The following is a 12,610-nucleotide window of genomic DNA, read 5'->3' as shown; positions in this document are numbered from 1 at the left end:
AGCAAGTGGGTAAAAACACAGATGATGGTGTAGGAGTTGGAATTGTTTCAATGCATCGAATGTAAGACAAAAAAACACATTACATTTTAAACAGCGTGATAGTACGCCCTGAAACATGAGGATGAAAAATTATAAGGGTGATAGGGTTATACTTCACTACAGCTGAAGTCAAATTAATTTTTACAAACCAAAGACTGTATGTATACATGTATACATGTCAGCGCAGTCAACAGCAGAACAGCTTCTTGTGTTATATGTAGATATGTAACCTTCAATGACTGTAGTGACTGTTTTAGTTACGTCTCCTCTCGCCATCAAATAATTAATTAAATCTAAACTTGTCAGAAAAATGAACACTTGGACGTAAATCAGCATGATAAGAACTAACTACAATGACAGAAACCATTCCATGAGAAAATATTGTTTATCGTGTATTTTCATTTTATCGTTTGACTCGTGTCCCATTTGTTAACATGGAGGAGGCGGGCTCTATGACCTATACTGCAGCCAGTCAGCAGGGGGCAATAGAGAGGTTTTGGCTTCACTTTTAGGGAGCGGTCATGTTGTCCATCTTTTTATACAGTCTATGGTACAAACACATCATTTACACATGAACAAGGTAAAGATTAAGAAGTACACACTCTGTTTCAGTTACAATAAAAAAAAATAGAATTTACCCGAGATGTAATTCGGTAACACTTTATATTAAGGTCCTTGTAATAAGCGTTAGTTAATAGGTAATAGGACCCTTATAAGTCTTTGTGAGATGCTTATTAACATTAATTATATGATAAATAAGATTATTTAAGTGTTTATAATAGTATCAGTATCATGTTTATAGTTAGATTATAAGACATTTCTAAGCACTTGTAAACTTGTAAGAATCTTGTAAACAATAGACAGCTTAATAAAAGCCTCGTAAGTTTATTTTAATTGTTTATAATAACATTGAAAGCTCATTCATTGAGTCTCACTCCCCTATTATGCCACTGTTAAGCCTTTACTAAACTTTACAGTTTCTTTATTAAGATTAATACACACTTTATTATGCAGTAATTAGTAAATAAATATGCACTTATTAACAGTTAATTATGCTTTTTTGCAGATACTGGATCTAAAGCAAGAACAGTGTTTATTAAGGTTAATAAATCCTTTGTTATGGACTTAGTAACAATTTTGCTTTTTGTGGCTCCCATTTGCAGTGAGCACTACAGGGGGGCTCAAGGTTGATAAAATGTAAATAAATCATTACATACAAATTAAATCTCTAAAATAAAACACTTTCACACAGCTCCTCTAGTTGTTACATATTTTCTCTCTACTGCAGAATTTATGAATAAGAATGAATTATACAATTTAAAAAGCCATTCTAGTATTTCAAACATTTTAAACATAAAAAAAAAAAACATTTTTAACCTCAACACTGATTTTTACGTCATTACTGACCATGAATTTACTAAGCTTTTTAACTTGTAACAGACTGAGTGTGTTCTCTTTTCACTTGTCACTTAATGTTCTAAAAGATCTTTCCGAAGTGAAATTGTCACATTATATTTTAACACTTTCATTTTTTTTTCATTGATCAGAGATGTATGACTTGGTAGGCTGTGGAACTGAATTGCCCTCTGGGATAGATAAAGTTATCTGAATTTGAATCTGAATATTTGATATGAAGTAAAAAATATTTTATGCTTTGTAGTTTGAAAAAAGTGAAGTTAATTGTTAGCTGGAAAGTTAAGGAAATTTGGAAAGAAAAATGACTTTAGGCTGGTTTCCGTACGACAGAAACCTGAGGTATCGTTTCCCACTGTTCAGCCAGCCGCTCTTTAAAGCGCTCTACAAACAGACTGTCTAATGGCCTTCACTCTTCAGATCTTTGTTGGAGGTTACAAAAGCAGGAGGCTCTATTTTTTATATATATGATTTCTCGCAAATTACAATAAGATCAGGATATTCTTTCATGTGGACGCACATGAAAGAAAACAAAAACACCTGCACACAAATAATCATGCCTCTTTTCTTGTGAACCTAAAAAAACACAAAGACCCACACACACACATACACACACACACACTGCAGTTTGAAAGAGTGGTGCTCCGAGTCACTTTGAAGGAGAGTGAAAGCAAAGTATCCTTAAATAATGTTTGTAGAAAGTAGTTGTACTTGTAAAAATGAAACTGTTGAGCAGTCAAGGCCACTCAAAGAGAATGAATTAAACATTTGCACACCAACTGTCCACAATGTTGTTTCATAATGTACAAAACAAGGTATTGTTTTCTTTTGTTTTTGAGTTTTGAGTTTGAGTTTTAGGTCTCAGCACCTGCCCTCACTGTATCACAGATATGAAGTATAGTCTACTTTGACGACAACAGGTATCTTTCAACAAGCCATCGAATTTCAGCAGATCCATTTCAAACCTCAAATCTCGCCAAATTCTCATTAGGCGTCTCATTCTGAGCCTGTTATTGCAGTATTGATTTCCATTACAGTTATGTCTTTTGGAAGATTACATTTTCATATAAGTAAAATGTCTACAAGCTTTCCCAACAGAGAAGACTGTGATTATGCTTTACTGAAGAGGGGCACTGATGCATTTCAATCTGAAGAGAAAGTTCAGTTTTGAGGCACAAATTCTGCATTTCAATCGATTCATGCTTACATACACACAACTTGATTTGGCTATGGTATCATTTTTTTAATGAGTCCTATAAAGTCCATACCACCAATTTTAGCATTCAAAATTAAATTGGTAAAATAGCTGAAACCAGCGGTGTTACTACCACAGATGCAGGTAATGCAACTGCATAGGGGCCAGTGACAGAGGGGGGCCCGGAATCAGATGAACGTTACATCCGATAGTGATATTGCGAGATTGAGCGAGCTGCTGGTGAGCAGCGCACAGGGCCACTGATGGCTAATCTATGCATTAGTCATGCTTTATTAAAACTAAACTTGAGGACAGCACTGCTGAGCTTTCAGGCGCTGTCCGAGGTGCTGAAGTTGTAAACGCACAGAAACAGGTATATGAAACAGTCAGTCACGTTTATGATGTATGTTTATGACATTCTCAAAAATATATTCAAAGTAAGTTTTATGTGAGAATGAGGCTGTTATGGTCACTGAGCAGTCTGTACTTAAGGGCGGGTGAGAGGCAAAGGGGAGGCACGTCGCAAACTGACGAGCAGGCAGAACATTGTGATGCATTGTGACTGACAGGACCCGCTTTCAGCCTTGCATCGGGGCCCGGAGCTGAGACGTTACGCCACTGATTGAAGCATTAGTTAAAATGACAAACGCTGAAGTTTTTTATGTTTTATTTTTTGTACGTGGGTTGGGGGTTCAGTGGGGGCTTTAATGTGTACAGTGTGGCATGTTTGCGGGGTTACAGTTGAACAAGGCTAATGTGTGTGCTGTTACGATGACATTCTGCTGTTGCTTTGTCAACAATATGGACGTGTTTGCACCTCATATTACCCTGCTGCTGTCGTCTTGCATTCGTTAATGTCTCTCAGTATTCCTTGTTTACTCTGTCCCTCACTGCTCTGTCTATTTGACTGTTTGTTTGCAGACCAGTGTAGCCCGATAGGCATTCAATATATAGACTGGAGATCAAGCTCAATACAAAAACAAAATACTTTTTTTTACCCAATGAAGAGAGCACAAGAGAAATAGAGTCAACTAAACTGATTCCAAATATTACAATATGCCAGTGTTGCGATAATGCATAATAATCATGACACTCTGATCATACTGTAAGTGTGTCTCCAACAGCTTAATGTACCAACTCTCTCTCTCTCTCTCTCTGTGTGTGTCTGTCTGTCTCCATCCAGCTTTAAGGGACAACAGGATCGAGCTGGTGCGTGCATCATGGTCGGAGCTGACCATCAGTATCAGTGATGTCACGCTGTATGATGAAGGCATGTACACGTGTTCCCTCTTCACCATGCCAGTCAGAACAGCCAAAGCCTACCTGACTGTTCTCGGTAAGTACAGGAGCTAAACAAAAATGTATCCCTGCTGAAAGGAAACATTTAATCACTTATACCCTGTTAAATACAGTAAATTGTCTTTCCCTAAACTGTCTGGGTTACTTTCCCAAAATTACTTCCAACGGTGTTCATACAAGGTGTTTTATTTTGTGTTCAGCTCTGCGGCACATGTTGTAGAGCGAGCCAAATTTAGTGTGGACGTTTTAGTGTTCTTAAAGCAGTCATACATCACTTGGGCCAAAACGCAAGGTATAGAACATTGCCAATAGCTTTAGTTAGCAAACATGCTAAAGGTTTCAGTGAAATTAGGTGGTAAGTAAGTATAAATTAGTCCCAGAAAATGTGTTTAACATTGCCTGAAATGGCAAGCAACTGCAATGATTCTGTTAAATATGTGTATTTAATGTTGTATATGTGATTATTTTAAAACCTGAAATCACACCTCTGGGCTATCATGAAACCTCGTTGAAGCTTCAGCTTTGAGTGCTTCAGAATATTTTTGGGTATTTTTCACTTCCAACAATTTACAGTTTAGTAGTGATTTTTATTTTGACAAATAAAACAAATTGATTGTGTTACAAATAGCCTGTAGCTTAAACCTACATCTGCAAACAATAAAAACATCCTGTCGTGCCCTCTTGTAATGTTTGTGTTGTGATCAGCGCCCCACACAAACATGGTCTCATTTCCTGCCACTGGGCTTATTATCCTGCCAATTAGCTTCTGCTAATGTTAATAGATGTGCTAGTGCACTCCAGGACCATTAACTGGCTTTCTGTGTTAACAAGCATTCAGTGAATTAGAGACATTAAAAGCTATTGCTCAATAAGGATATGGAGAAAATTATTTTGCAATATTGAACAATAGTTAATGTTGCCTGCCAGGAAACAGAGAGGGAGATTCAATAAACATGCAGCGTGGTCTGGGAACGGCCTGTTTATCTGTTTCAGGACACAGTGCTGGGACTAAAACAGGAATACATTAAAAACAGGTTTGGACAGAATCCTGAAGTGTTGCAAGAAAATAAGCTTCTGATTTAAAATGTCTCAGAATATTTTGGTGAATTAATACAAACATGGGCTTATTTATAAACAAAAACAATTATTAAAACGTTATAAACCCTTAAATATAAGGCAATTACAAGTATAAGATCTGTTGTTAGAATTAGTAATGCTATGCTAATGCTCGTTAGGATGTATATTTTAACAGTGGTGCTTTGAGCTTAATGCTAACGTAAGGATGCTAATATTCGCCATATGACAATATGGTGATTTAAACAGGTTAAGTGTGTTAGCATACTAACATCTGCTAATTAGCACTGAACTAAGGAAAGAAAGTAGCACACTTATCAAAAAATTACATAATATGTATGTAATGTAATGTAATATGAATGTAATTTAAAGTGATAATCTTAAATATTTTCATGTAAATAAATGTCTGTTAAGTCGCTATCTATCACCTAATGAGGTAACACAATCATGATTGAGCCTGTGGCCCACTGATGAAAGCCTTTGCATTTGCAGTATATAGTATTATTATGGACTGGGGGTCTGTGAAGACATTCGTGGAAAAAATCACAAGCGGCGCCCAGTTAGTGACACGTTTTCCATCAGCCAGCAGTGGTTGGTCTGCCAGAGAGGGTAGGCGGAGCTAAGCGGCTGCTTTTCTGGTCTCTGCAAGTGTTGAAATAAACAGTAATCTACTATGGCTGAACAAACAAAGACAAGATCGATGACTACAGATACAACTTCGGAAATAAGTGAAAATCCCAAAGAAAAAGAAACAAATTCGACACTCAGATGAAGGCAAACAGTCTAAAAAGGAAAGCGACCATCAGCGAGGAAAATCAAATTATATTATATTATTTTATATATATATTATGTAACATATTTCTTCAATATAACACAAGAGACATCCAGTAATCATAATCCATACAGAGAACTGACTTTTATGTTAGACCATGTTAGAAGATCTTTCTTAATTTATTTTATTTCTTTATTTGTTTTAGTAGTGTTGGCCGGGAGCCAGGTTCAGCCCTCAGGATGTTTTTTTTTTTCACTATTGTTTTCTGTAGCTTTTGGCTACATGATGTCAATGCACATATGAAGGTGTTACAATTGCATACATTCTCTTGCAGGTATGACATTGGGCAGGAAGTATCCTGAAACCTATGGGAAAGTAACAAAATAAGTTTTAGGGGCTTGCTGCCTGTATCTTCAAAAAAAGACTTGTGAATGATTCTCATGAAACATGATGGGGTTTTTTTTAGTGCATTTTGTCACTGTCTCACATGTGTGTAGAAAACTGCCCAAGTTCAATTTGAGCCCAAGATGACATTTCAGTCTTTCAATACGACTCTTGCTGTGACCAAAATGCTTCATTGTACCTCAAATCAGAAAGAACAGAATGTCATCTGTACTGCTCCTCCTGCTGTCTAAAGTTAAGAATATAAAACATAAAATACTGAATATTACAGTCAGGGAAAAAAATGCTTCAATTGAATCCATGTTATCAAGAAGCCAGCAATCAATATTTAGGCTGTGAAGACATTCCTCTAACAACCTCAAATATGAATTTCATGATGGCGCTTAAGGTACAGTCTGAGGATTATAACCGCTGGGACCATGAATACTTGTATAAAACTGTATGTAACCCCTTCAAATATGTGCTTGACCTATGTGATGGATCGAATGACTCTGAGGTTCCCCATCATAGCACTATACGAGCACTCACAGCATTCAGTTTAAATGTATGAAAAAAACCTAAAAGTGAAATTACTGTGAATAACTGACTTTGATTCAAGCTCTAAATAACTTGAAATTGTATAACATGCACATTTAGAAGAATGTGTGTATTCGCAGAAAGCGGTGTGATCACAATGACCACAGGAATTATCTGTGAAATCCATTATTCTTTTTTTCCCACCATGCATCAGAAAAATCGAGCTCTCATTTCTTTTTCATGTCTTGAAAACGCTGTTGGTTATGCTTAAACAGCCATGCACACACACGAATACACCGCGGCACAGGCAAATCCATGACGCACAGCTGAGCGGAGAGACACACACCCACAATGCTTCACGCTCACGCACACATACATTTCGCACACGCCGCTCACACACAAACGGGGAGAAAGATTAAAGCTCTGCAGCCTCTAGCCACCCAGGGGGAACGTGACTGTATAAGATGAACATTGTATTTGATCTGCTCTCGTTCAGTCTGGAAGAAAACCCATCTAACACTTCTCTGAGTCAAGCCACACTTACTCATTCACATACTCACACACCCACAGTACTTAGATATAGTGACACTGGCTCTTTGCTTGCCTTAAAACACACACATTTAATCAATTTGTATAAACATGCTCGTTAAAAATTATTGTTTTTGTGTATTGTGTTAGCGGGCTTTCCCCTCTAACGTGAGGTAAACAGGGAAACAGGAAGACCTTTCAGTCTGGTAGTACACCTTACGGGAGGTTTTGAGACGGCAAGGCCAGAGTCAGTCAATGGCATTGACTGATAGACCTTTCAGTCAGTCAGCCTCAGGCAGACTTATTGCTCATTGACATTAGAAGGGCAGACTGAACACACTTAAAACACTCATTAAAGGAAAGGCCAGAAATGAACATTTTCTGTACAAGCTCGTGGCCTTGTCTGTGGTCACAAGCCTCTGATTACTCACATGTGCACACACACAATAAGAGTTTTTCCAACACATTTTTCCACTTACACTTTGAGCTATTTAGCCATGAAGGTCAGATTTTTCTGTCATGCATATTATTCTTTGTTAGAATATAGTTATTGAAAAATGCTCACCCAGAGAAACCTGAATGTTGCTAGAGGGGTTGATATGGATACCTGTATCGGTATTGATACAGGTATCCATATCAGAATAATATACAGTATATCGGTTTTTGAACGATATATATCATACTGGAATGATATATCTGTAACGGAATGATATATCACTATCGAAACGATATACCGGTATTGGGACAATATATCAGTATCGGAACGATATATCAGTATTGGGACGATATATATCGTATTTGATCGATATATCAGTTACGGAACGATATATCAGTATCGGAACAATATACCAGTATTGAGACAATATATTGGTATCAGAATGATATGTCAGTATTGGGACAATATATTGGTATTGGAACGATATATCGTTATTAGAACAAAATATCGTATTTGAACAATATATCGTGTTGGGACAATATGTCGGTATTGGGACAATATATTGGTATCGGAAGGATATATCAGTATTGGGACTCTATATCGGTATTGGAACGATATATTGGTATTGGATTGATATATTGGTATCTACAATAGCTCGACAACATATCGGTATCAATACAGGTACCGATGCTGATACAGATGCCTGTATTGGTAGCAGCTGAAACTGCCTACAATACGGCATCATGTATTGTCAAGTATGCAGCGAACCGATACCATGAACAATAGGCCCTCAAAAAATCAAGTGGTATCTAAATATCATGTGACACTAACAAACACAAGTGTGGTGCTAGCTAGTGTGTGACAAAGCTAACAAAAAGACACCAATATTATGTCGATTTTCTTAAAGCACTTGTGTCATCCAATACTCAGGTCTAGGTTTCGGAATCAGTATTGGGAAGGGAGAACCTCTCTTTTTTGAGCATCACAAAGAAAAAACTTCTATCCTTGTGACCCACCCTGTGGAAAAAAAAGTGTTTCTTTGTAATTTGGGTGAACTGAACCTTAAAGAAGACGTTGGCCCAGTGGTTAGAGAGACAGCAGAAATCCTCCCTGATGTGTTCAGGAGCAGGACAATGCTCCAGGGAGCTGCTCTGTAGTCTGTCTCTCTCTAATCTCCCTGCAGGAGGCCGAGCGGGAGAAGAATTTCCAATAAGGCATGATAATATTATTGTTGCATAATGGCATATTGCTGTGTGTGAATTGGGTCCATCCCTGTGGTTTTTCCCATTTCATCCTTCAGGTGTGCCCGAGAAGCCAGAGATCGACGGCCTGACGAAGCCCGTCATGGAGGGAGAACACGTCACTCTGACCTGCATGACTCAGGGCAGCAAGCCCGCTGCCGACCTGCGCTGGTTCAGGAACGAGAAGGAGATCAAAGGTATGCAACATATGTTTACTCAATCTACATCGTCAGGGAGAAACACAGAGAAATGCATTATTTCAGGCAGACAGTGTGTCAAGGGTTTCAGATTGAAAACAGGTTTTGTCAGGAAATTGTGACAAGATTGAATATAATGTTATAACCATGTATGGGAACCAGTGCTTTTCTGTTTACTGAAATCAGATTGATTGTTTTTGACGTTTTTAGGTTGGCCACCTTTTAACATTCAGGTTTTATTTTAAGGCCGGCGTGTTTTTAGGAATGAAATCAAAGATGTTACTCCATGAGTGGACAAAATATAAGACTTTGTAAGCATTTTTTTAATTAAGCAATTACGTTATGAACCAGAGAAAATAAAGCTAGTTAGGTAGCTAGTTACTAGTTACGATGGCGGAGGCAGCTCTGTCTCAGGAAGTAGCCGGGTTGTCAACTTAAAGGAAAAACTTGTGCTTTGATCCCTGGTATCTCCATTCTGCATGTCTTAGTGTCTTTGGGCAAGTTACTGCACCCCAAATTGCTTCTGAATGTGCACAGCCATCGTGCGTTAGTGTTGGTTGGTTTGTTCTCAGGTTAGCAGCCTCCGCCATTAGTTTATGAATGTGCAGCAGACCTGCAGGGAAGCCACAAGACTAGAAAGCATTATATAGTAAGTGTGGTCAATTTCATCCTGTGTTACATTACCTACTGATCACTTGATATAGTTCTAGTGTTGTCAATTAGGATATGGCATACAGATGCCGGATCTGACTAATTTACTAAGTTGTTTTGGATACTTAAAAAAGGGCAGAAAGTCGTGAAACTAGCTCTGCGAATCGACTCGCTTGGATGTCTCAACAGTGTATTTTTGTCGGGAACAAGTTGTTTCTAATAGAGCAGATTCAGCATGTGTCCTCTGGCCTGAGACCGATACATTAACCTCCCTTGTTATCAGAGGGCTGCTCCGAATCACACTGACTGGACTACACACCTCATTTCCAACCTGCTCCTGCTCTGTTCTACTTGATGAACCATCCGCTTTGTAATTGTTTGAACGGGCGAGCGAGGGAAAGAGAGAGAGAGAGAGAGAGAGACTGTTAGAATATTGGAGAACAGAGAGATAGGGACATGAAATAAGAAAATGAGGTTTTTGAGGAAAAGAGGCACAGATGTGGTTTTGTGTTAGAGAAAATGTAGACCCCGGTGGGACCGACTGTCACAGATCAACAGCAGAACTTTCACGAAGGTTTCTGTGTTATTTCACAAAGCAGATTAAAGGCGGATAACAAAATGCAAATCGGCCTTTCTTCTATTTTCAATGGCTGAAAATACAGACAAATAGATACAGTAGACTTGAGAGTGGCTAGAAAAAATGGAGGTTTGTAACACCACTGTAAGACCCTACAGATAACTCAGTCATGACAATAACAAGCAGGCAGTTGTTGCACATCCTAAATGCCCAATTAAATACAGTAAAATTTAAAGTAAAATCGTGTTTGGGATGCAGAGCACACAGACACTTCACAGCGCTCATTTCCCTGCTCATACAAAGGATTAATAATTTTCGCCAAAGCATGCATGATTTTTGCTTATTAACTTTGCATATTAATGCCTTCCCTGTCTTCTGTCAGCTTCTCTTATCACAGACAGCATTAACAAGGTCTTTCTTCCTGCGCACATTTATTCTTCTGCTTGAATTAATGTGAAATGTGTTTTATAATATTTTGTAATGCACTGTATTTCAAATCACGTTTGTAATACACATTTCTTACACAACAGACACACCTTAATAATCAACAAGTTACAGTACTGCCAGCATGCTAACTGCTAACTATTAGCAACATTGTGGTCTTTGATAATACTTATCTTGCATGTTTTTTGCAACAACATTAACAATATAATGGAACTTTTTGATGCTCTAAAAACAACATTTTAACACTTTTATGTCCTCTAAACAATCTAATAATCTTAACAATTGTTCACTTATTACACAATATGTGTCGACCACACGGACTGCATAAAAAGATGGATGACATGACAGCTCCCTAAAAGTGAAGTTAGAACATTTGGAGCGCCCCCTGCTGACTGGCTGCAGTATAGGTCATAAAGCCCGCCTCCTCCATGTTAACAGTTGGGACATGTGTCAAACTATAAAATCAAAACACACGTCAAATAAATATTTCTCAAACATGGTTTCTGTCATTATAGTTAGTTCATGCTGATTTACGTCCAAGTGTTTAATTTTAATTAGATATTTGATGCTGTATGATGGATGATTGACAGCTCTGTTGACAAATACGGCTCCTGCAGCTTTCTGATCCCAGATTAGCAGAGGAGAGAGGAGACATAACTAACACTAACACTACAGCCATTGAACTCTCCATATCCATTAACTTCTGCTTCAGACAAACACAAGTAACTGTTAAATACGTTGACGAGGGAGATTTTTAGCCGTTTTCCGGTGACTTAAATGTGTGTTATGGTTAGCGAAAGGGGCGCGACATCTTTACTGCGTAGACTCTGGCTCTAAAGATGGCAGTGCCTACCTCTGGAGGTATTTTGGCTTATTTTTAGTACAACAAGAGGAGGTGGGGATGCGTCATTTTTTAAATCTAACAAACCACCACATTTTGCAGTGAATCATACTCGTTTTTTACTCCACTTTTTATTTCCGTATGTTGCTCTTGTGAGGAACATGAAGCTTTTAGTAACCGAATTTTCACTAATTAGCAGAGTGAGTATTTTCCATTTCAGTCTTATTGTGTGATGATTGCTTCTCCCAGTGGCCCACTACAGAGGAAAGTTCTCCCTGTGAGGTGAATGGAAACATAGCCAGCACGTAATGTTCTTTTAATTTACCACAGGAAGTTAACAGGTAGTCAGATGTATCCCTGGTGGTTTGAAGCAAAGGTATCCTCCTGAGGATACGCTTTCTCATTAAGTCAGATGCTGTAATTCTCTCTTAAACTTGGCACGCCACTGTCTTTAATTTCAGCCTTCTATAGTTTCATAACAGTGTGTTCTTCACAGTGGCAAGGTTGCAGGTTTTCACCCAGAAAGTGCATGAATGGTGCGTTCAGGTTCCCTATTCTTCTTCGTTGAGACTAATGATATAGAGGCAGTTTTTGTATAATGATTGATGTAGAGAAAGGAAAAAGAACATCAGCATTTTGTAGTCATTTTTCTCTCTGTGAAAAATGCTGACGCCGTCCCAGAACAGAAAGCAGAACCTTGAGACTTTATACAAATGTCAGATTAAAAGATTCTTGTCGGATCTGCTTTTGGACTCAGCTAGAATTTCGATAAGAGGTGATGTTTTCGGCCCCTCGCTGAATTCCCTAAAAAGCTCTCCCGGTGTCTGCTATTACAGCTACTCTGCCCGAGCTGGAGCACAGACAGCTCAGACTGATATCTGGCATCAAGGTTTCCCGGGGTCCTGATAAGCAAGCAGATAAACCCAAATCAATGCACAGATTTTAAGCAGATACCGTGGGATCTTTGCGTTTAATTAACTGCAGT

General features: G+C 38.3%; 1 protein-coding gene across 1 annotated transcript in view; it reads left to right on the top strand.

Annotated features, from left to right (window-relative positions):
• The window catches only part of cadm2a (cell adhesion molecule 2a), a 234,210-nt gene that overhangs the window by 185,423 nt on the left and 36,177 nt on the right, over positions 1 to 12,610 (top strand). The window contains exons 3-4 of the mRNA XM_069667970.1: positions 3,831 to 3,983; positions 8,975 to 9,112. Of these exons, the coding sequence (XP_069524071.1) occupies positions 3,831 to 3,983; positions 8,975 to 9,112 (291 nt within the window). The remainder of the gene's footprint in view (positions 1 to 3,830; positions 3,984 to 8,974; positions 9,113 to 12,610) is intronic.

The sequence above is a fragment of the Semicossyphus pulcher genome, unplaced genomic scaffold (assembly GCF_022749685.1).
Source record: "Semicossyphus pulcher isolate SPU_LCO1_2020_fin unplaced genomic scaffold, fSemPul1.0.p SCAF_10, whole genome shotgun sequence".
In the NCBI taxonomy this organism is placed as follows: Eukaryota; Metazoa; Chordata; class Actinopteri; order Labriformes; family Labridae; genus Semicossyphus; species Semicossyphus pulcher.
The sequence above is the reverse complement of the archived record's forward strand: the minus strand, read 5'-3'. Positions and strand labels throughout refer to the sequence as shown.